At 39.0% G+C, this 24,955-nt stretch overlaps 1 protein-coding gene across 3 annotated transcripts in view; it reads right to left on the reverse strand.

The window, feature by feature from the left end:
• TTBK2 (tau tubulin kinase 2) overlaps nt 1–24,955 on the reverse strand; it is a 131,131-nt gene that overhangs the window by 15,933 nt on the left and 90,243 nt on the right. For all 3 annotated transcript variants that reach the window (XM_087426069.1, XM_004421474.3, XM_014780616.2), the window contains 6 exons: nt 22,554–22,646; nt 21,384–21,509; nt 10,128–10,285; nt 8,406–8,622; nt 4,450–4,661; nt 1,851–2,439 (listed from right to left, as the gene is read on the reverse strand). In XM_087426069.1, coding sequence (XP_087282195.1) covers nt 1,851–2,439; nt 4,450–4,661; nt 8,406–8,622; nt 10,128–10,285; nt 21,384–21,509; nt 22,554–22,646 — 1,395 coding nt within the window. The remainder of the gene's footprint in view (nt 1–1,850; nt 2,440–4,449; nt 4,662–8,405; nt 8,623–10,127; nt 10,286–21,383; nt 21,510–22,553; nt 22,647–24,955) is intronic.

Genomic DNA, 24,955 nt, shown 5'->3' on the forward strand with positions numbered 1-24,955 from the left:
TGTGTCTGCAGTAAGTGAGGGAGCTGATAACATCTGCTTTGCAAAAGTAAACTTAGAATTTAGGCCTCAAGAAGAGACTCAAGATAAATATATTTATATCCCAAGCCCCCCAAAATGAAGGAAACGGTAAGTTTAATACCTTAGACATAAGTATACAGGTGATGCATCTGATATTTCTTTAGAGACTTGCAGTTAAGAAAAATATTTTTATTTAAAAATATCTGAAAATAAAGTCAACCTTAGAGTATCAAATATATGAATACAAGTCTTTCAACAACTTGATAGAGACAATTTTGCAGATAGTGCATGAGAACAATCTTGTAGATAGGACAGTATTGATGGCAGAGGGCAAAAAGTACTAGGAGAAATGGAGCCAAGGCTTTAGAGAGCCTTTATGAAGGGAAGTATACCAGAATGCTGTTGGAAAAATGCTTGACCAACAGTGAGTACATAGCATAACAGAGTCAAAAAAAAGAAGAAACTGAATCTGAGAAGGTGGAAAGAGGGAATAAATGGCAAGAGGAAAGGTGAGGTGAAAAAGGGACGCAAGGAAGGGAGAGAGGTGGTAGGACCTGCCTCTGCCCACAGGGGACCTTGGTACAATTTGGAAAAGGATGCTCCTCAAATAGGAAACAGCCCCAAACAAAGATGCACAGTTTGGCTAGCAAAGTTTGGGCTAGATTTCAGCCCCAACTTGTTGTTCCCTTGGCTAAGCCACATTATGCAGTGAACATCCTGTGTAACTATACAAAGCAGTCCTGGGAAAGAAGCAAAGATCAATTAACTCTGACAAAGAAAGAGGTGTGCATTTATTTCCTTATTTTGAAGTGCAGGTCAATTCCTACAGAGCTGTACACAAAATCAAATTTTGTTTTCTTTTCTCACTGTTTTACACCTGCATGCAGAATTGTGTTCTAATAGAAAACATTTCAGCTTGGGTAACAATGTTTCTGACAGGTTGGAGACGGCTGCCAGATCACTATGGAATGTAAGGAAACCTGGTACTCCCACCCATGTAAGGACAGATGTACCTGCTGGTGCTGAGATTTGTGTACACAGTTCCTTACTGCCTCCATATCTGGCTTTTCTGGGGCTCCTGCTGCTCACACAGTCATAGGGGGGCATCGTTGCTTCCTGATAACAACAGAGTAACAGGTGTCTCCAGCTGAATGCCGAAATTGAGAGTAAATACAGAGTTTCCTCAAAATGTTCCTTTGCAGACCTGTATTACAACTGCCTTAGGTTGCTTGCTAAAAAGCAGATTCCTGGGCCACTCTATCCCAGACCTACTGAAGCAGAAGTTCTGGAAATGAAGCTGGGACTCTATATTTTAAATAATGGACATCGAAGCTGGAAAATGATTGTTTAAGAGGAATGTAAAATATGAGAAATTTCCAGGTAGAGGTTACGACAGAGAAAGGGAACAAAAAAAATTAGGCCTAGCAATAGTGTACAATACAAAGAAGAAACCATGACTGGTTAAATATATGCCCTCCTTGCCATATTTATAATGTAGAGATACAAAATCTCTAGAATTACAAATTTAAAAAAATCATATTATAGATACACACATAGATAGATAGTTCTTGTGATCTAATTATAAACTTTATTCTGAAATTAGGTTACAATCACATTTTGTGTATTGAGTTGCTATCCTGACAGGAAACCTCACTTTTTGAGAAATTTCTTAGTGGAAGACTGACTACAGAACTTAGTCCAGACAACACTCCCTGTACTCATTGCCAAACTCAGGCTTTTGCTAAAACAATCTTAGATGATCAACTGTTGGTCCTTTCTTAATAGCACCCTGAGGGGATAACAGAGAAAAATGACAGAAACAAATCTCTTACCGCTGTAAGGGGTCCTTCCGCTTGTGCCTCCATCGGACTTGTGGGTGTCACTGCAATAAACTGACTAGCAGCTCCAGCCTGGAGTTCTAGCCTGTCGGTATACTGTTCTGAAGCAGCAGCGGCAGGGCACTCCCCGCAAAGTGCTAAGATCACACCTGAGGTTTCCTTCTTTAAATGATCATTTTCTGCCCAAGGACCCAATCGGAGCTTTTCATCTTGAGGTGATTCCTCCAGGACTTGAAGTACTTCGGGCTCCTCATCGGAAGGGCTTCCAGTTGTTTTATAGCCTAAAGCCTCATTTGTCCTAAAATCCCGAAGGTCCTGCTCCTTGTCCACAATCACCCATTCTTTGGAATCAAGCTCCTGCTTGCAGGAGCTCAGATTAACAGCTACAAATCCATTGCTGCCAATACCATCTGCCTGCTCAGGGGTGTTGGCAGAGGCAGGCTTGGAAGCATCTGGAAGATATTCTTCATCAAAGTGCCAGATGTGGTCAGTACGGGACAAAGCAGGAACACAAGGCTTATGAAGTAGAGCAGGGAGAATAGATTCTTTTCCTGTACTGGAATCTTTCTGCATTTTCTCCAGGCTTAAGAAAACAGAGAGAAGTTATTCTACTGTTCTCGGGAAATATTTATTACATAACCTATAAGCTCTATACAGAAGTAATATTCACACACAGACGAGAGAAAAAAATATGAACAAAGCATAAGGAAAGTTTCACAGGTTGACAATGCCCTTCTCCACTTATCATCCTGTTTTGGAAAATGGAGCCCATGGGAGGAGGACGTCTCTCCCGCTACAGAGCAGAAGAGAAGTCTAACTGGGTTGACTGTGTGATCCATCTCACCTCAGCTTTGCCAATTCAATCACACTGCTCTCTGCACTCTCTGAGGGGACTGAGAAACAACTTACCCAAGGGGCTTTTGCTTCACCAGAAGCCCTACAAAAGGAAATGAAGAAGCTAGTGTACATAAGGCAAATACTTTCTGCGTTTGTTTCGTCTTCAGAGATTTTCAGAGATGTATGTAAATATATACTCATTCAAGTAAATTCCTCCAAAGGCAGGGCTTTTAAGAAGAGAAGGTACTATATCTATTCAACCACACCCAGCCCACTATGCACATAGAGCTCTACATGTGGTGGTAGGGGGTGGTGATGGTGTTTTGGGGCAAGCTTCAGGATATATTTTCAGTTTTGTTGGATCAAAATGCAGTTGACATTGTATACAAATCCCTCTGCTGGCTGAGGGGCAGGCAATAGTGTGACTGGTGGTATTTGGCTGCACTGGCTTCTGAGAACTGATCTCATCTGCAGGAAAGCACTTGAAGCAATAAACTTTTTCCTTAAGTTTGCAATTAGGTGCTTCAATTCCTTCAACTGTTCCTTATTCATTCTAGGTTCTGGCCTGAGTTCATTTTCTTGGATTACTTCTGTTCTCAACTCTGTCTTGTCTCTCAGCTCTTCCCTCAGCATAGACTTTCCTTTTAGTTCTATTCTTTTTCTTTTGTTAGACTAATTCTTTACCAAAGCAAGCTTTTATCCCTATTGCACTTTTATTTTTATTCCAAATTTTAGCCACAACTCAAAATGTTTACACACTGCCCTAACCCTAGTCCATCCTTTTGATCATATCAATATGTAGACACAGCTTACAACACATAGCTATGATACTTGAATGATTACCATGTGAGGAAGAATACAGATATGTAAAGGACTGTTTAAAATGGAAGCTAGATTGGACTAGCCCAGAAGTGGCTGAATTGTCTTTAGACACAGTAACGAATTTCTTAGTCAAATACATGGTCCTTCTAACCTAGTATTTCATTGCCAATGGCAGCCACCAGGGATGTACACTGAAGGGTGTGACTATTATTAAAGTCACTCAGGTCTTAATATTATTGAAGCCTTCTATAATTCATAAATATATCTTAAATTCTTTTTTAAAGTTTAATTTCTGTCTTCTTATCGAAATTTGGAAATAAGGGGCCTTATATCCATGAAGTACAAATAGTCATTACCTATGTATAGCTCTCTCAAGTTCCACCTTTCTTTCCCTTGAAGTAGATTATGAGCTCTCTCAAGTTCCATCTTTCCTTCTTTCTAGGTAGAATGATAAACTTATTCATGTCTATTTTTTCCTACAGCACTTACTCATAGACAGCTTCATTAAATTGAATTGAACTGCCTGTCCCTTCTGTATAAATTACTTTTTTCCCTCCTTCATGTACTCCCCTCCTTCCTGCCTAATACCATTTTTATCATGCCCTATCCAACTCTACACTGCATCTTCTCTATCCCAATAAAAGAAAAAATCACTTCAAAATGTTCATTTAACTTGTACCTAGTATTATGAAGTTACCAGATCCCACTGCTCAGATCTCAAAGCCAAAGGCTATGTTATAGAACTTTTAACAGTACTGGAAGACAATTCACATTAAGAATCAGGATGATAATTAAAAACATGCATGAAGAGGAGAGCTTAATCAAATCAGTGCTACAAAAATGCAAGTATTTCTTACTTGACTTTATGTAATAGATATTAATAATAATAATAATAATAGTGTCTTAGTAGCTTTAAAAAAAAACTATTTTATACCAGGTCTCAAGAAACTTGTCAGTATCTGGCTTTGGCTCCAGTGTCAGACGTTTTTCCAGCTCAAAGCTGTGGATAGAACGTAACTTGCGCACCAACGGCACATCTCTGTCTGGCTGAGTAATCTCTGAGCGGACACGAATTGGCGAACCAAGGCTTGGAACATTCAGAATGCCATTTGCTTGACCATGGCTGTTCTCCTCTTCAGTAGCAACCTAGACGAAATATAACAGAAAACCATGAAAAGCATTCCAGTTAGTATATGTGGTAGGAATCACTGAAGTCTTTCAAAATAACATAAGCAAATGATTGGGATGTCTTTTCAGAAGATTAGGATATTTGGGCTAGTTTACTTCATCACATACTTGTCTATTAACCCTTTATTAAATGAGTTTTCTTAATTTATTCTCAATTTCAGTAATGATTTGTTTTTTATATTTTTGGTACAAAGATAAACAGTCTAAAAATGTTTAACAACCTTGGCTTTTCGTATTATGTCTAACCAGATGCTTGTAGGACCCCATTCCACTAAACTAAAACTAAAACCTAAAAAGGACATTTTCTTTGAGACTTAAGTGGTCTCACAAGAGGTAGGAGAGGTCACAAAGCCTGAATACCCTGTCTTGTGCCCTCTCTAAAAAAACAAACAAAACCAAGAGAACCTGGAGCTAGAACAATAAGGAGCTGGGTAAAGCAGAAGGAGGCTGAGCATGAGGCAGCCCAGAGGACTGGGGCTGCCTAAGGACAGATGCCTACAGCAGCACAATTATCAGAGAAATTAAACCTTACACCAGCAGTGGGGTGAGAGAGGGAAGTCTGGGATGTCTATTCTGATTAGAGACTTTCAAGAAGATACCCAATTTGTCTCAAATTGCGGGTTCACTCTGGCTACCAGCAGAAGCAGAAGACAATCTTCTCTGAAAGAAGATTTCCTCAATCCCCAACTTAGGTCTAGAAGACCCCCACCAATTATTAATTAACGAGTAAAACACTAAAGAGAGGCACACACATGAAAAGGCTTGCCACCATGACTAAGAGTCAGCAGAAATGATAATAATAATTTTAAAGATTTTATTTATTCATTTTTTTTCCCCCCAAAGCCCCAGTAGATAGTTGTATGCCATAGGTTCACATCCTTCTAGTTGCTGTACGTGGGACTCGGCCTCACGTTGGACGGAGAAGTGGTGCCTCGGGGCGCGCCCGGGATCCGAACCCGGGCCGCCAGCATCAGAGCGCGCGCACTTAACCGCTAAGCCACGGAGCCGGCCCGATAATAATAATTTTAAAGAAAGACTAAAACTCCCGAAGACTTCAGAAAATCAAACTTGTTCAGATACATACTATAGAACAGCTATGCATAAAATGTTTAAATAAATAAAGGTCATGATCACAAATATCAACACAGGGTTATTTGGAATTAATGGATGAATTTAATATTAAATATTCAATTAAGTTAAACAGCAAATTAGCCATAAAAGGCCAAAGTTATTAATTAGTGAACTAGAAGACATAGCAAAAGAAATTACCTAGAATGAAGCAGAGCAAGATAAGGAGAAGAAAAATACGAAAAAAGATATTAAGAGATATGACAAGAAAAAAAGGCATAGTATAGGTTTAATTGGAGTCCCAGAAAGAGAGAACAGAAAGAATGAAGAGGTGGCAATATTTAGGTAGAGAACGGCTGTATCTCTCCCAGAAGTGATACAAAACTTTGAGTCAAAAACTCTGGAAACATAAGATATCCCAAGCAGGATAAATAAAAACAAATACATGCCTAGACACATTGTAGCTGAAATGCAGAACACCAAAGACAAGGAGAAAAGCTAAAAAGTAGCTGAGGAGGGAGAAGGAAGGTGGGGAGAAATGATCATCTACCAAGAACAAAAAACCAGTTAGAATAACAACAGACTTCTGAACACCAATAATTGAAGCAAGAAGAAAAATACCTGTCAATCAAAAACTTTGAATCCATCATAAACTATCTTTAAAGAATGAACCTGAAATAAATACATTTACAGCTAAGTTAAAATTCAAAGAGTCCTCTACTGAAAGACCTCAAACTAACGCAACTTCTAAAGGAAATATTTCAGGAAGAAAGATGAGTCCAGGACTTCAAAAAATGCAAGAATATGTTAAACTTCCTTGAAAAACCCATATAAACATTATTTGCATAAAAGAACAATAATGCTAATAATCTGAGTAATTTTTTTTTAAAGGAAGGAATTAAAAAATAAAAGAAGGGGCCGGCCCCGTAGCTTAGAGGTCAAGTGTGTGCGCTCCGCTGCTGGCGGCCCGGGTTCGGATCCCCAGCGCGCACCGATGCACTGCTTCTCCGGCCATGCTGAGGCTGCGTCCCACATACAGCCACTAGAAGGATGTGCAGCTGTGACATACAACTATCTACTGGGGCTCTGGGGGAAAAAAATAAATAAATAAAATTATAAAAAATAAAAAAATAAAAGAGAACTAAACAGAAATTAAATAGTGATAATGGGTCAAAAACAGAAAACTAAAGTAATGGGGTCACCCCGGTGGTGTAGTGGTTAAGTTTGCGAGTTCAGCTTCAGCAGCCTGGGGTTCGCAGGTTCGGATCCTGGGCGTGGACTGACGCACCGCTTGTCAAGCCATGCTGTGGCAGTGTCCCAGACAAAGTAGAGGAAGATGGGCACGGATATTAGCCCAGGGCCAGTCTTCCTCAGCAAAAAAAGAGGAAGATTGGCATGGATATTAGCTCAGGGCTAGTCCTCCCCCACCCCCCCAAAAAAAAGGAAAACTAAAGTAATGAAGATCTATGTCAAGTGCCATTTCACCCTCTCACCTACACAGACACCCATATGGGCTGGCAACTGAGAATGTCACTAGAGATTTTTTACTTATAAGAACAGTTTGCTTCTGGTAGCATAAAGACAGCCACAGCCAACATTACAAAAACCTGACACTGACTTCCTGATTCCTTTTCACTACTCATTCCTGATTACTATTAGTCCAGATAGTGCTTATTCAACAGCCAGACCACAGTGCAGCCTATCACATCCATGCAGAGAATGTTTTTGCAAATGACTCCCATGACCGAAAGTATATGTTATTTTTTCAAATTATATAGTTTAACAATATATTATATATTGTCCAAAGATAGGCCAAGCTCCTCAGAAGTGATGACAGAAGATTCTTTTCAAGATACAGTTCTCATTCATAAAGCATGACTAGCCAAATGTCTATCAATTATATTAACAGGCATGAGCCCAAAGTCTCATTTTACACCTATAAATTTAACCTCCTTCCCAACTAAACCTTTATGAAAACATGGGAAGCACCAAAAACTAACTGATTTGTAATTCACTGCCCCTCCAACCCATTTACCCTCATCTTATCTTCTATGAAAACAGAGTAACAAGGAATAGTATAGATCAAAGAGAAATTCTGGGATAATTTGCCCCCAGATTACTAAAAATTAACCATGTAATTCAGAAATCTGTATCTCTCCCCATACTTAGAGTAGACCTGTTTACAGTCCTAAAGAAAAAATCATGTCATTACTCAACATCCACTCTGTCAGCTCACGATCAGGTTGATACTTTCCACTTCCAATCCTCACATCTCCACCTCCATTTGAGACAGCTTTCAGAACAGGTACTCATAGCTCCATTGGTCCACACTAAATAAGGGGCCCAGAGTCTTATGGATGTCTCTTCTTTTATAGTCTCAGTATATAGTTATTTTTTAAAAATATCTTCATCTTTTCCACAAAATACAAGATGAAGATTAATGTTTGGTGTCCATACCTGAGTGTTATGGAAAAAATTGCCAAATATTGCAATTACAAATACATAAATAACTAGCAATACAATGTTCTGTCTATTTCTCATTCAAAACTGAGAATCATGATACTTTGCTACCGGAATAGAAGAAAAAGAATAAGCATATGGAAAGACATTATTTCCTATGAAAGAAATACGCACCTTACAGATCCCAAGCTTTATCTTGTTCCTGTTGGCATCCATCTCTTCCCAGACATCCATCTCCTGGGGACGAGGGTGTCCCAGAGATCCAGGCAATTTATCTGGTGACACACCAACAGGGATGCCATTCTCCCCATCACTAAGCTGTTCATCTGGAAACACCTCATCTGTATTTTCTCGAAGCAAGTCTCCTGGGATGGGAGTGGCATTGGCAATTCTAAAAATGGGGTGAAAAAAGGGTAGAACTTAAAAAAACCAGAATCAAAAATTACTGAGACTATCCTACATTTTTTTTCTGGATTTAAATGATGAAGTCTATACATAATTAAGAGAGTAAAACAAAACCAAATCAAAAACCCTAGAAACATAGGCCATGCCCATTCTACAAAATAAAACTTCTCCATTTTGATCAATAGAATTTTCAAGCTGATTTAAAAATACAAATCCTAATAACTCACTGATTTAACAATCATTTTTTTTTTTTATAATTTTATTTATTTTTCCCCCAAAGCCCCAGTAGATAGTTGTATGTCATAGTTGCAGATCCTTCTAGTTGCTGTATGTGGGACGCGGCCTCAGCATGGCCGGAGAAGCGGTGCGTCGGTGCGCACCCGGGATCCGAACCCGGGCCACCAGCAGCAGAGCGCACGCACTTAACCACTAAGCCACGGCGCCAGCCTTAACAATCACTTTATAATTTTATTTATTTATTTTTCCCCCAAAGCCCCAGTAGATAGTTGTATGTCATAGTTGCACATCCTTCTAGTTGCTGTATGTGGGACGCGGCCTCAGCATGGCCAGAGAAGCGGTGTGTCGGTGCGCACCCAGGATCTGAACCCGGGCCACCAGCAGCAGAGCGCATGCACTTAACCGCTAAGCCACGGGGCCGGCCCACAATCACTTTAAAAGTCAGAAACATTTGGTCTATTTTCCAAGAAGTCTTTGTCAATTTTAATATTTTATATTCTTTACCCATTTTTCTTAGAGAATAAGAAAAACTATAAATAGGAAAATGTTAAGTGTTATAATGATATAAGCAGGTATCAGATCAATCAGTTATATTTTTTTATTAGTGTGAAATGTGCATTCGCTTTTTCATTTAAAGACTTTATGGGGCCGGCCCGGTGGCGCAAGCAGTTAAGAGCGTGCGCTCCGCTGCGGTGGCCTGGGGTTCACCGGTTCAGATCCCGGGTGCGCACGACGCAACGCTTGGCAAGCCATGCTGTGGCGGTGTCCCATATAAAGTGGAGGAAGATGGGCACAGATGTTAGCCCAGGGCCAGTCTTCCTCAGCATAAAGAGGAGGATTGGCATGGATGTTAGGTCAGGGCTGATCTTCCTCAAAAAAAAAAAAGTTTGTTCCAAGTTTGTTCCCACTAAACTTAAGCACAGTAGAGTTAGATATAATTGTGATTTATTCTTTCCAGGGTCCCATATTCTTTAGAAGTAAATGCAACAAATGCCCCTTCTCATTTTGAAGAAAACCCACTGTAAATCTGACATCGACAAGTCACACAAGCTCTAAGCTCCCATTGCACAGAATGATCTATGAGTACTTGCTAAGAAAAGTAAATTCAAACAAACGCATATATAAGAGCAATTTTATATCAAGGAAATCCATGGCCTTTCCCTTATGTCCTAGCATTTGGTCATATGAGGGAATCCGGATAAAACAAAAGACATTTCTGCTAAGATACTGCTAAATGATCTGCTTCGGACATACCCCATTGCCGCAGGGGTCAAGCGGGTGTGCAACTGAGGGGTGGTAGAAGTAGTGGTGGTTGTTAGGGAGCCATCAGTTCCAGTCTTCTCCCAGTCAAAAGGGTCACTCTCAATTACTCCAAAGGTCTTGATGCTGTTGTCAAACACGGATGTAAGAAGCTAAACCACAAAGAAAAAAACTAGAGTGAGCCAACTGCAAACACAGTCACTTTATTCTATGAGAGAAAGCACCCCAGACTCATAAGTCAGCTTTGCAGTATGATTTTTTTTAAGAAAACCTGATGGTACAATAGCAGAATTTGAGTAAGGACTGTATGTGGGTAATGATATTGAATTAATATTGATTTTTTTTCAGTTGAGGTACTGGTTTGTACTTATGTAGGAGAATGTCTTTGTTCTTGGAATATACACAATGAAGCATCAGATCTAAAACTTAACTTTCAGGGCCCACCCCGTGGCTTAGTGGTTAAGTGCGCGTGCTCCGCTGCTGGTGTCCCAGGTTCAGATCCTGGGCGCACACCGACACACCGCTTCTCCGGCCATGCTGAGGCAGCGCCCACATACAGCAACTAGATGGATGTGCAACTATGACATACAGCTATCTACTGGGGCTTTGGGGAAAAAAAAAAAGGAGGAGGATTGGCAATAGATGTTAGCTCAGGGCCGGTCTTCCTCAGCAAAAAAAGGAGGATTAGCATGGATGTTATTAGCTCAGGGCTGATCTTCCTCACAAAAATAAATAAATAAATAAAACTTAACTTTCAGATGGTTTGGCAAAAGGAAATGTGTTCTATGTGCATCTGTGTATTCAGTTTCAACCATCTATGTGATCATTTTTTTGTCAAAAAGCATTTTTATATAGCTCAACTTAAATAAGTGAACAGTGTTAACAATTGGTATATCTAAGGTAAGGGGTATACAGAAGTTCACTACGCTTTCTTCCAATTTTTTTGTGGATTTGAAAAGTTCTTAAACTATATATATGTGTATATACACACAAATGTCAAAAAGAAATCTGCCCTATTATTTGATTTACATTATATATAATTTCATTTTTTGTCTTTAAATTCCAAAAGTCTGATGTGATCTTCAGAAAGATCTCACAAAGACCTTCTTTACTATTTCTGAGAATGCACTACTTTCAATTTTACGATTATAGCTTCATTCTCTCCTCATCATTTCTCTTACTTTGTTAGTATCCTATCCTCAGAGATTTGTCTTGTACATTTCCCACTCCAGACCTGAAATCAGCAGTTCTTCACTGGAGGATTCTGCGAAGGTCTGTTTTAGGCTTTAATAAGATTACTCTGGCTATGAAGTGGAGAATAGATGCCATAATCAGGGATGGGGAAGAAGGTGCTAGGAACAGATGACCAGTTAGGAGGCTACTGTCAGTTGAACCAGCGTGGTAACAGTGGACACGATAAGAAGTGTTAGGATTTGGACAGTGGACATGATAAGAAGTGTTAGGATTTGGACATAATTTGTAGAGCCAACAGAACTTGCTGATGGATTAGATGAAAGCTGTGAGAGTAAAGAAAAAATAAAGAATAATTTAGATTTCTGTCCTGAGCCACTGGGTAAATGGTAGTGCCATTTACTGACATGGAAAGCAGTGAGTTTGAGGATTGGGATATTGAAAGTTTTACAGAGTTTAGGAAGGAAGAGGGAATACAGATACAAATTTGAGAGTTATCAGCATAGATATTAATAGGGATTATTTAAAGCCATAGGACTGCATGATATCATCTAAGGAGAGCAGGTAGCAAAGAGGTCCAAGGGGTTAAGGCCTAGGGCACTCCAACATTTGGATGGAAAGAAGAGAAGGAATCAGCAAATGAAACCAAGGAGTGGCCAGAGAGGTCGGAAAACCAAGTGTGTGGTGTTCTAGACACCAAGTGAAGAAATCATCTCAACAAGGAGATGGTCAAATGCCATCAATTGTAAATTTATAGTTATTTCTGATTATTTAATTGATTTCTCTCTCTCTTTCACCCCGACTGTAAGCTCCAAGAGGTCGGTATACATGTAATCTTGCTTATCACCGTACCTAACACAGTGCCTTCTATATAATAGTGTGATATTGTGATTTATAACAAACACATATTTATTATAAATATAACATCATTCAGATGACCCAAATATATTTCTCACACATATTTGATCTTTGGTTCCTGGCTCACAGCACCCAAAACCCTTGGAATTTCCTGAGAAATAAGAGCAATGGGAGCATCTTTTGTTATAGTATTTGTCTCTAGTCCTCACTTCCTGAAATCACTTCAGAACCATCAAGTTGAAATGGGTGTCTTGTTATTCATAACAAGCCCCTTTCTACCACAAGTGGGTTTATGTTAATGAGGTGACTTTTGGAAAGCATCTAAAGATAGAGGCTGGTCACCAGAGGAACCAACCATGTGATCAGAGGGTTGCAACTTTCTCCTATCTCCCTGGTGTCCAGGAGAGGGGAGAGGGGCTAAGGTTGACTCAATCACCACAGTCAATGATTTAATTAATCACACCTATGTAGTGAAGCCTCCATAAAAACCCAAAATGATGGGTTAGGAGAGCTTCTGGGTTGGCGAACACGTGGAGGTGCTGAGCAAGTGGCGCCCTCGGAGAGGCATGGAAGCTCTGCACCCTTTCCCCATACCCTGCCCTACACATTTCTTCCATCTGGCTGTTTCTGAGCTATATCCTTTGTAATAAACTGGTAATCTCGTGGAAAACTGGCTTCTCAAGTCTTGTGAACCGCTCTAGCAAATTAAGCAAACCCAAAGAGGTGGTGCTGGGAACTTCTGATTTATAGCCAGTTGGTCAGAAGTACAGGTGACAACCAGGACTTCTAATTGGTATCTGAAGTAGAGAGCAGTCTTGTGGGACTGAGTCCTTAACCTGTGGAATCTGATCTATCTCTGGGTAGATAGTGTCAGAATTGAGTTGAATTGTTTAGGACACCCAACTAGTGTGAGAGAATTGCTTGGCAGTGTAGGGGGAAAAAAAACCCATGTTGGAATTGGGGGTACAGAACCCTTAAACAGTTACTCTAAAAACAGTTCAAGAATAAATGTTTATTTGTAATAATATTTAACTGAAAGATTCACACGACCTTACCTTTCATTTAAGTCCCAAAGAAAAAATAACAAATGTACAAAAGAAAACTAAAAAGATAAAAGGAATTGGAAAAGTCATAGTTATAAAACCTCGCAATTTTTATTTTGGTCATACTTTTGTTGACATAAGTTACCTATGTTATAGCTTAGACTCCTCCAAATTGTCAGAGGTAGAAAACAAAAAGGAGGAAAGGAAGATGGATTGAGACCCAGCATATGGGAACTGAAGCGGCAGACCTTAGATCTCTCTCCTAACTCTGGAAATTGAGCTTCTCATAGGTTCTCACAGAGCGAGATGCATGTTTCCTGAAAGGTGGAGTCTCTGTCCTTGCTGTGTGAGCTCTTAGATCGCTACTGCTAAATCCTCTGACTGTAGTGGGCTGTGATATGGATGATACTAAACTGCTTTTATGCCAGATGTCCTTTTACCATGGAATTATTTTTTTACATTTATCACAGTATTGTATGTCTTAGAAAATGTAGCATATGCCACTGGGTCTCAAATAGGAAACAGTTTATTACTATGATGGTGACACTAGAGACCAGTAGCGGAGGCAGAAGGACAGGGGCACAAAACAAAGAAAAAGAAGGAAAGCTGAAAGCATGGAGGCACTAAAGGCACCCTAGTGGGAACAAATGATCAGACTAGGTAGAGCTCTGCAGATACTTCAAAGAGCAAAACATTTTGAATGTAGCAAAATAATTTTCTAATTCAGGACCAGGGTGGCTCTAAATCCTAAACTTCAACAGATTGGGATAGTAGAAACAGGACAAGTCAAGTACTCATTTTTTTTTTTTTGTAACTGAATTCATTATATCACTTTTGGCTAAAATAAATAATAAAATCAGAAAACTCCACTTCAGTTACTCATTCAAATAGATTCGAGAACAATATAAATTAGTCACCTTATAAATGATATATATAAATCATATATACATAAAACTTATGGTCCTCATCCTTTTTTATGGGGTATCATCCCCCAATACCACTGAAGAATAAAACACTTTCTAATCAGAACAGGATTAGAAACTGTGGCAGTAATTCTCAAACTGAAAAGGAAGCAGAACAAAATCTGAAAAAACCTTCCAGAGATTGTGATACTTCCCTCTAAGAAGGCATGTCTCGTGTCTCTCTATCGAGAATCACTGGAAATCTAGTATATATCTGACTCCCTTACTTCTTTTACTTAATAATGTATTCTTAGAAAATATAAACTTATCTAAAGAGTCCAGGTTTCTCAAATTAGGGTAACATCCCCCCAGAGACGCAGTCATATGCCAGAGAGAGTTTAAAGTCACCTGATAACTGAGGCACAGCTTCCTGAAAATTTTTACTCAGAGGTAAGACATTTAATATGATACTTTATAACACAAGGAACACAAAAAAGTTAGAAAGCAAAATTCACATGAACCTTTAAGAGAAATCAAGAGAATGCCAAGAAATTTTGGACTTATGGCTAACACTTTAAGACTGTTCCCAGACCTCTTGAGAAACATGCTCATACTTTGCTGCAACAGGAGAACTTGGTGAAACAGTGTGAGAAACACTAGAAGCATAATATCAGGAAGGTGAATCTTCCTTGGATGGAAGTAGGGCAGTGGAGGAGGTTGGGGGAAGGGGACTTTGGGGAAAGGAGAAAGAAAAGAGGAGGGAGGAACTGAGGAAGGTCTGGACAGACAACAATGCAATATAACTTTTTATTTGACTACCATTGTGGATTATTTATGTCAATTTCCCTTCGACTTGCACTTATGAATAAGAGACAGTTTGATTTTAAGCCAAATTCTAAGAGGATATACAATAAAATGATTTTTCTAAAGCAAACTATTCAAAACACAAAAAAGTAATCAGGTATTATGTGTAGGTAATGAGATTCTGAACAATTTGGATTTTCTACTTTTCTGTAATTTCTAAACTTTTATAATGACTATGTATTTCTTTTAATAATGAGAAAAATTTAACCGACAAAAATGTATTATCTAAAATAAATTGATTAGGGCCGGCCCCGTGGCTTGGTGGTTGAGTGAGTGTGCTCCACTGCTGTCGACCCGGGTTCGGATCCCGGGCTCACACTGACGCGCTGCTTCTCCGGCCATGCTGAGGCCGCGTCCCACATACAGCAACTAGAAGGATGTGCAGCTATGACACACAACTATCTACTGGGGCTTTGGGGGGAAAAATAAATAAATAAAATCTTTAAAAAATAAAAAAATAAAATAAAATAAATTGATTGTATATCTAAACATGTATAGTCCACAAAAATGCCTGCTGCTAGCTCCCACCACCTGGAATACCCTTATTCTTTATAGCAATCAGTCATCTTACATAGACATAAGGCCTTAGGGAAGCACCCCTTCTCTTATCCTTAGCACAAATGCAATCAATAGCTTATCATATTTATCTCCATATGAAATCCCAGTTTGCCCTTCCAAAGAGAATGTAGACAAAGTCCAGTCTTTGCAAAAACAAATATTATTTGTAATGTGATATTGAGGACTCACTGAGAATCCTGATTCCTGAATTCTCAGTTAATAAATAGTAAGTTAATGGATCAATAAAGCCCTTAACCAGCAGAGCACAATGACAATGGTGGCTTGACTGATTCAAAGATAGATTATTTACTGCAAAAGAAATTGCCTCACTTCAGTGATAAGTAGATGCAATAGAGGGAAAGAAATGCCCATGTTCTAGATTTCTCTCCTTTTCCGGGGGATTTTTAGCAGCACTGGTAGAGGGAAACAACAACCTTTGGAGAACAGAACCAGAAAAAGAGATGAAATAAAGAGAATGAGTTGAAGAAGCTGCAGGGTTTTCGCTGTTTTCACCATCGATATCAAGATATTAGGGCAACTCAGGAGTGCCCCCTGGTCGGCTGCCCCAGGGGACCTGAGGCAGTGATAGGCAGCATGGTTGTTCAGCCAACAGTGCTCAGCCTACAACGTAAACCAGCAATGTAGTAAGCTTCTTGATGTCTCCTAACAAGGTCAGTGAAAAAGGTAAGCAGCATTTCTTTTATGCCTTAACAGGACAAAGCAGCGTAAAGGAAACAGAAAGAAGTTCTATTAACACAGAAGTAACAGAACATAAGAATGAAGAAAGAGAAGTGAGATAATTATAAGCAAATGCACTGTCACCGAGGTACATGATGCTTTACAATTTACAAAACAGTCTCACAATTCTCATTAAAATCTTAACAACACCACTGGGGGGGTAGATACTTGCAACATTTCACAGACAAGAAAGCAGGTTCTGAAAGGTCATACAAATGGTGCGTAGCAAAGCATCGACTGACACAGGTCTTTTAAGTGCAGCAGAGCTATTTCCACTACAGAAGATGTGTGGCCAGTCAGCAGGCAAGGCAAAAACAGCGTATAGTTGAAATTATCCTTGAAAGTCCCTTAAAATGTCCCTAAAGTATAGTACAGTAGTTGCACGAGGTACAACATAGCTAGTTTTTCCTCCAGCATTGGGAGAGACTTCTATTTCTTCAGATGAATGTGAATGAAGTAAGCTGGCTGAATGTAGGGGTTATATTGTATCAAAAAAATGACTGTTCTTTTAGATGTAAGAATCACACTCAGTGCAGCCTGATTCTGGATGACTGGACTGCTGTTAGTGAGAGAAAGACTGAGGGAACAGCAGATTCACAAGGGCACTGGGCTATCACCCTCACCATAGTGCATGACTAACTGAGCCAAAGGGCAGGCAGAATCATAGTTAAAAATTTTCTATCTCCCATATACAGCTGAATTTAAGTGAGTCAAGTAAACACAGATGTTCTGTAACTCTACTGTATTCTATAGCTACATTGAATACCCATTCGTTGATTCACACATACAGTGAACGTCTACCGTCCTGGGGGCTAGGAATGCAAAGGTGAACAAAACACATTCTTGTCTTCAGAGTTTACAATCAACTGAAGCAATAATTAGATTAAGCAGATTTAATTCAATTTGGCAAATTTTTCTTAAATGCCTATCATTGTGCTAATTACTTGAGGAAACTGAAATAAATGTACAAGGGCCTGGCTCTAAAGGAATTTATCTAGTAAAGACACAAAAACAAAGTACTGCTACAAGAGCTTAGCAGAAGAAATCACTCCTGTCTGGAAGGAATCAGAGGAGATTGTGGAGAAGCTGGCACGTGAGGTGGGCTTCAATTTCACAAGACAAGCAGTGCTATGAAACACAGGCATTCCAGGCAGAGCATGCTGGGAGAAGGGGTGGTGGTCCCACTTAACTGTTTTGAGGGGTCCAATATAGCTGAATCACATAAGTATGATGGGGAATGAAAGGAGATAATTAAAAGAGGGTAGAGCAAGATTTCATCCACTTCTCTCCATCTCCACTGGTTATATCTAAGTCAAGCCCATCTTTATTCGTTGTCTTCTGCCACCAAGGGAAGACTCTTTCAGCCTCCCTTGCAGTTAGAATTGGGCCGCTGTGAATGAGTTCTGGCCACAGGGGTATATGCCAAAGTGTTTAGGTCATTTCTAGGCCTGGTGATAAAATCCCTAAGCCATCATCCACACTTGCTCTTCCCCTTCCCGATGACTGCAAAGGCCAGGTATTAATGACAGCAATGTCAAATATGGGTGGAGCCTGGATGTTCAAGTTACCACTTGAGAATTGCCTAGCAGAGCTGCCCAACTTAAGTACTACTTAGAGCCATTTTAGGATTCCCTGATTCTAATAACATCTGGGTTAAATTTTTCAGAGGGCATGGATGAGCTGCTTATGAAGCAAACAAGTAAGAGGTTGAGGTAGAAAATAAAAAGGGGAAACCTCCCATAAAATAGGGGGTCAGGGAAGGTCTCTGTCCAAAGCTGCCATTTAAGCCAAGCCCTAAAAATGGGACTGTATTGGCCATGTGAAGAGAAAAATAAGAGGAAAAATGTTATAAGCAAAAGGAAGAATTTGTGCACAGGCTCTGACGCAAGAAAGAAACAGAAAGAAGACAAGTGGCCAGGACATAGTAAACGAGAGAAGAGAGGGGTCTGAGATGAGACTGGAAAGAAAGGCAGAGACCAGATGACACAGGGCCCTGTATGCCTTGCTAAAGGAGTTTGGATTGTATTCTAAGTACAACAGGAAAGCCTTGGAAGTCTAATAAGTAGGAGCATGGTGATCCAGTTTGTGTTTTAAGAGGATTACTTTTGCAGTTGTGTGCATGCAAATTGGACAGAGGAAAATTAGAGACTACTTATGAAGGTATTGAGATAAGCTCTGTGTGTCTGTGTGTGTGTGTGTAGATCTATGCAATTTTATCACCTGAGGAGATTCACAGTCCAGCACATTTTTGTCTCTTAGAGTTGCTATACTCTTTCAGAATCTAATAATGAAAACAATATTCATAATAAGATATTTGCTTTAATCTTGGCTATAATCCTGACATCTTCACTTTTAGTTTAACAGACAGAAAATAGTATTTATACACTTATGAGCTCATTTTTCTTACATTTTCTGAGTAGCAGACTATTAGACAATTCAATCCAATTTTCCTAACATTTGTTAAAAATTTAGGTGCCAGGCACAGTATCCACAATTTAGTGGATAAAAAACTAAGACATGGTTGTACCTCCAGGATTTAAAAGCCAGCTGAGAAGACAGACTCATACATAAATACGACGTACTGATAAACTTGAAAGCAGTTTCCCAAAGCATCATAACATTTTCCAAAAGCAAGTGTCAGCCTTTATTCCAATTGAGACATGCATAAAAGATGCCTAGTAAAGAGCAAAACAGCTCTTCTCTCTAGGTCTACACCTGCTGTCAGAGAGAGCACAAGCAGGCTACTGGATGAGGTGTTGGCCACACGCAAATTTGTTAAGATAATAATGTTCTTTGGCAAGAAACTCTGATTTTTAAAGACTCACACAACATAGACATTTGAAGTGAAAGTGGCTTTGTTAAAACAGCCTCATTTAACACTTTGATTACAAAATATATTCACTTTGGTCTTGACTCAGAATATACAAAGTGGGAGATATATTGTTATTTGACCTTTAGATGTAGCTAGGGAAGCAGTTATGCTAAATACTGATATACTTTTTGTTGCTGGAGGCGATCTGTTGTTTTTAACTACACTGGTTGTCCAATGAGGAATTTAAAATTTTGGAAGAACAGTAATTAAACTCAAATTCAGGAACAAATTCCAAACAGTAAAATTAACCATATGGACAGCATTGGTTCAGAAGAGCATTTAGATTCAAAGTAGTATAATTTTTATCAAAATGAAGACCGCAGCAGGGCTCTGTGAGGGAAGCAAGGGACAGAAACCGCAAAGATCAGACCTTTTTGGAACCTGATGTCACACTGATACTAGTCATCAGAACACACCACTCACTTACACTAATATCTTTTTCCCAATTATCCTTCTCCCGTCCACCTGCCCTCTGCTCCTGCTCACTGCTTATGAAAGATCAGAGAGCAAGAAAGTACCAGATTATTTAGAGAATCTGGGAAACAAAGAAAATGTTATGTCTGCTCTCTGTCTTCCAGAAATAGGAAAATTATTACACTTTGTTTTGTTATTAGGTGACAGAAACACAGAGAAGCCCCTAAGAGAATGTCCAAATGAAAAACCTGAGAACAGTAATTTGTTAATTTAAATTAATTATAGGTCTAAGTTTCAAACTTTAGTCAGTGAATATGATAGTCTTCTTTAGATTGTAGACATAATTAAGCAGAGAATGTGATCAAAAATTTTTTGCTGTGCTAAACTTTTATACTCCCATGCAAACTTTGTCAATAAGCAAATTATTAGCACCCAAGATGGAAAAGTTGTGACATTTTCTAGCTCCTCCTGAATCTAGTCATACAGGTATAATTTCATTATTTTATTTTATTTATTTTTTCCTGAGGAAGATTTGCCCTGAGCTAACACCTGCTGCCAATCTTTCTCTTTTTTTTTTTCTTTGCTTGAGGAAGATTAGCCCTGAGCTAACATCTGTGCCAGTCTTCCTCTATTTTGTATGTGGGATGTCCCCACAGCATGCCTTGATGAGTGGTGTAGGTCTGTGCCTGGGATCCAAACCCACGAACCAAGCCTGCTGAAGTGGAGCATGCCAAACTTAACCACTACACCATGGGGCCATCCCCAAATTTCACTATTTTATTGCAAGTAATGTGAACTTCTCTGCATTTCAGAAAATATATATAAAATGTAAATATAAGAACATGTTCCAAAGTGACGTGTTTAGTAGACTGTATATATTGTTCATAACACAAATAACCATATAAAAGACAAGCTCATCCACTTAAGATCTCTAAGGACCCAAAGTTTTACGTTGCCTCTCTGCTTTATATCCTGTTTATATCTTATATAAAAGTTGCAACTTCACACAGAAATAGTAATTACATGCAAATAAGTTCGCTGTGCTGTAGACAGTCTAAGTCTTTTGACTGGGCAACAATGACAACACTTAAGAATGTAAAACTTCCATTAACAGGCAATAAAGTCTATGTGTTTTGCTTTGTAGATAAAAATGATATGCTAACATATTATTATTATTAATCTACGTGTGGCTTCATTTATGTTTTCAGCGGTAATGATTATTTTGCAATAAGCTTTAACCAAGTTCTCCCTGAGAGCAACAGAATCTTCTGAAATACAGCTGGTTGGGGTTAAGGATGCAATTTGTGGTAAACCTAGTCAACCGATATAAGGCCTCATTAACTAATGCTCTAAGGAAATGATTCAGTGACCACAGACAAAATGGAGCCAATAATCTTCACTGCCTGATGTCCCATAGCACATTAACACATGATATGCAGCCCTTAAGCCCTCAACGGATACACTACCTAGTTGGACATTTCCTTCTGGTCAACAAATTAGCTATAGGATTTACATAACTTGAACTATCAGCAGTTCTGTACACCAGATGAATCACAGCAGGAACAGTAAAATCTGTTACATGATGAACAAACTAAAACTCTAATGAAGTACGTTCATCCGGAAGGGAGCAAACACACACACACAGAGACACTGTCATCATCAGTTAATGTCACCATATTTCTCAGAATGTACTAAAATAGTATTATTCTAGGGACCTCCCATATTCATTTACAGTACCCTCAAAGCTACAATGAGTGAAAACCCATTAAACGAGAGAGAATTAACCCACAGAACTCACAAAGACAATTACCTGGTAGTCTGGTTTTGTAAAATAATCTAAAGAAGAGATGTGGTCCAGAAAGATGCTGAATTCCGGAGGGAGATGTTTCAACATAAGCCTGTGGTCATATCTCTCCTTAATAGAGCCCACTTGCTCCTGGGAAGTAAAGAGAAAAGAAACCAGTCAATTTCTCTTGGCAGCTACACATTAAAAACCTCTCAGTAACAGTCTCAAGGGCATGTACTAGGGAATGAGATACCGGGTAATTAAGTATAAAGCAAGAACTGAACTCTTAATCACAGCTTAATGTACATTGCTTTAAAGGGGAGGAGAAAACCGTAATGCAGAACCAAAAGGGTGAGTCAGACTTCTGCATCAATGAAGCCCCCCGCAAAACAAGAGTTGATCTTAAATCTGGTCTACTTTTATCAACACGTGTTCACAATTTTCCACTCAAATAATACTATGTGACAATTAAAAGTTAAAGCTCAATTGACTTACAAAAAAGAAAAAGAGAGAATTAGTGAAAATAAAAGCTAAGAGACAGAGCTAGAAATCAAATCAGAAGTGATGATTATGAAGCAAGGAGATTTGAATGGCACAGGGATTGGACTGTACTGGATTCTGTGGTGTACACTCCAGACCTCCCTGAGGACCAAGCCATTCATTTCATCAACTATGACCCTCCCCCCAAGAATTGCTCTTGGCCAAAGGGAGCTGCTTGACCAAGTTTATGTCCCTCCCCCGGGGAGAGAACACATCCAATGGACTGATCATTGCAGGGGTACAAAGGTTCAATCCCCTTGCCTCCATTAGGGACATCTCTAAAAGGATAGCCCAGCTTCAGAGCTCCCTGCAAGTTGGCTGAAGCTACTGTTGCACCTCCATCACAGTTTGATTCCTCCCTTTGCCCAGTCCTGTTTCCCTTTGCTGCTCAATAAACTGCCTACAACCAAAAAAAAAAAAAAAAAGTGATGATTGTACCTAAATCAGTGTCTCTTCTCTGTGTACACAGAAAAAGTGATACCATAAATTAGATCTCTAATATCAGCTCACAGAAAAATACACATATTGGGATACAGTGAAAGTGCTTGTAAATTTTAATTCTTATATATAAGCATATTCTCAACAAAAATGCCTACCTAGGAGAAATTTTTATTCCTTCCCCTACCACAACTGACATTTCCATTTCCAAAATACCTTGTCTTTTATTTTTCTCCAAGGCAGCTGACCAACCACAAATTCCACCAACATGTAGAATAAGGACCAAAGGTCATCATGTCTTCCCATTTCCTTCATAAGGAAAACAGAATTCAGTCACATTAGATTACCACTTCTTGTGAGTATACTACCTTCTCTAAGGCCCAACCACTGTGTTTCATCTTATTAGGCCTAAAAATTTTAATGTAGTTCCATAAAATTGTCTGGTAAATATATCTATACATCTACATATAGCTATATAGCAATCCACATGGCAGAAGAGATACACTGGAAAGTTTTTTGATACAAAGAACACCCCAAAACCCAGAAATTCTGGAAATAACATAATTAACAGCCCATTAATTAATAAATGAGTTTATTAAGAAGAGAAAATGGTTGCCAAGGGCTAGGGGAAAGAGGGAGGGAGAATTAGTGTTTAGTGGACACAGAGTTTCAGAGTTGCAAAATGAAAAAGTTCTAGAAATCTGTTGCACAATAATGTGAATATACTTAGCACTATTGAATTCTACACTTAAAAATGGAAATCCAGCCATTTGTGACAACGTGGATGGACATTGAGGGTATAATGCAAAGTGAAATAAGTCAGAGGGAGAAGGTCAAATACCGTATGATTTCCTTCATTAAGTAGTAGATAATAACAACAATAAACAAACACATAGGGACAGAGATTGGATTGGTGGTTACCAGAGGGGAAGGGGGGAGGGAGGAGGGTGAAAGGGATAATTCGGTACATATGTGTGGTGATGGGTTGTAATTAGTATTTTGGTGGTGAACATGATGTAATCTATGCAGAAATAGAAGTACAATGATGTACACCTGAAATTTTTACAATGTTATAAACCAATGTTACTGCAATAAACAAAAAATTAAAAAAAAAGAAAAAATAAATAAATAAATAAAGTTAATTTCTCCGATTGTAAAAAAAAATGGTTAAGGGCCGGCCCCGTGGCTTAGTGGTTAAGAGCGCGCACTCCGATACTGGCGGCCCGGGTTCGGATCCCGGGCGCGCACCGACGCACTGCTTCTCCGGCCATGCTGAGGCCGCGTCCCACATACAGCAACTAGAAGGATGTGCAACTGTGACGTACAACTATCTACTGGGGCTTTGGGGAAAAAAAAAGGAGGAGGAGGATTGGCAATAGATGTTAGCTCAGAGCTGGTCTTCCTCAGCAAAAAAGAGGAGGATTAGCACGGATGTTAGCTCAGGGCTGATCTTCCTCACAAAAAAAAAAAAAGGTTAAGATGGTAAATTTAATGTTATGTGGTTTTTACCACCAAAAAAAAAAAAAAAAAGTAAAGGAAATCCTAAGAACCAAAATTAAAATAAAGCTGGAAATAAGAGAAGCAAGCTGATGCTGAAGCTTTGGCTTTGGCTGTTTAAAGGGCATCTGTCACAGGTTTTATCAACCACGGTTTTATCAATCAGGAAGGGGATAGGTATAAAAGCACTGAGCCTACACAAGATAGGAATTGTAACTAAGACACCTCCCTCCAACCCTCGCACCATATAGCTAGGTACCTCAAAGGGCTATCTTTAGTACAATAAGGTCTAACACACACCAACTTGGAGATATGAAAAAAAAAGGTATACAGAGAAAGGGAAAGAGGCAATGTTTAAAGAAGTAATATCTGAGAATCTTCCAGAACTGATGAAACACACGAATGTTCAGATTTTGGAAGCACAACAAATCCCAAACATAATAAACATAAAGAAATCCACCTAGGCATATTTGAACATACCTGCAGGACACTAAAGACAAAGAGAAGGTATCAAAAGTAGTCAAAGAAAAAGGACAAATTAAATACACAGTAACACAAAGTAACCACAATTAAATGGACAAAGATCTTCTCAATAGCAACCACAGAACCAAAAGAAAGTAAAATAATTTCTTCCAAGTATTGAGATAAAACAAATATTAACAAAAGATTAAATTGTAACACAACAAACAAAGCGAACAGAATTCAAGTGTTTTGAAGTCCTTGTATGGTTTGGGAACGTTAAAAGTTTAAGATTAAAGCACCAAAACATAGAAATGGAGTGTATTATGTTTAAAAACTATCAAATCAGGGTCACAAAGCATGGAAGAAAGACGTATATTAGAATTATCTGGGAAATCTTTTTAAATTAGACAAGCTTCTCTGAAGGTTCCACTAGTTGCCCTCCTGCGTCACCACATAAACTGACAATAGTTGTTGTGAAGCTGTCTTACAGTGTAAAACATTCTACTCCTCAGGTGTGCTGGGAGCAGAAAACAAGGGTAAGAACCACTGCTATACACTATCAAATTCCTCTACCAAGGTTAGATGAATAACAAATAATAAGCAGGTTAACAGAGTAATGGTTAGAGCACTCTATGCTGAAGAGGCTTTTAGAAGAAATC

Source organism: Ceratotherium simum, chromosome 3 (genome assembly GCF_057802395.1).
Source record: "Ceratotherium simum simum isolate JZ-2026a chromosome 3, ASM5780239v1, whole genome shotgun sequence".
NCBI classification, from domain to species: Eukaryota; Metazoa; Chordata; class Mammalia; order Perissodactyla; family Rhinocerotidae; genus Ceratotherium; species Ceratotherium simum.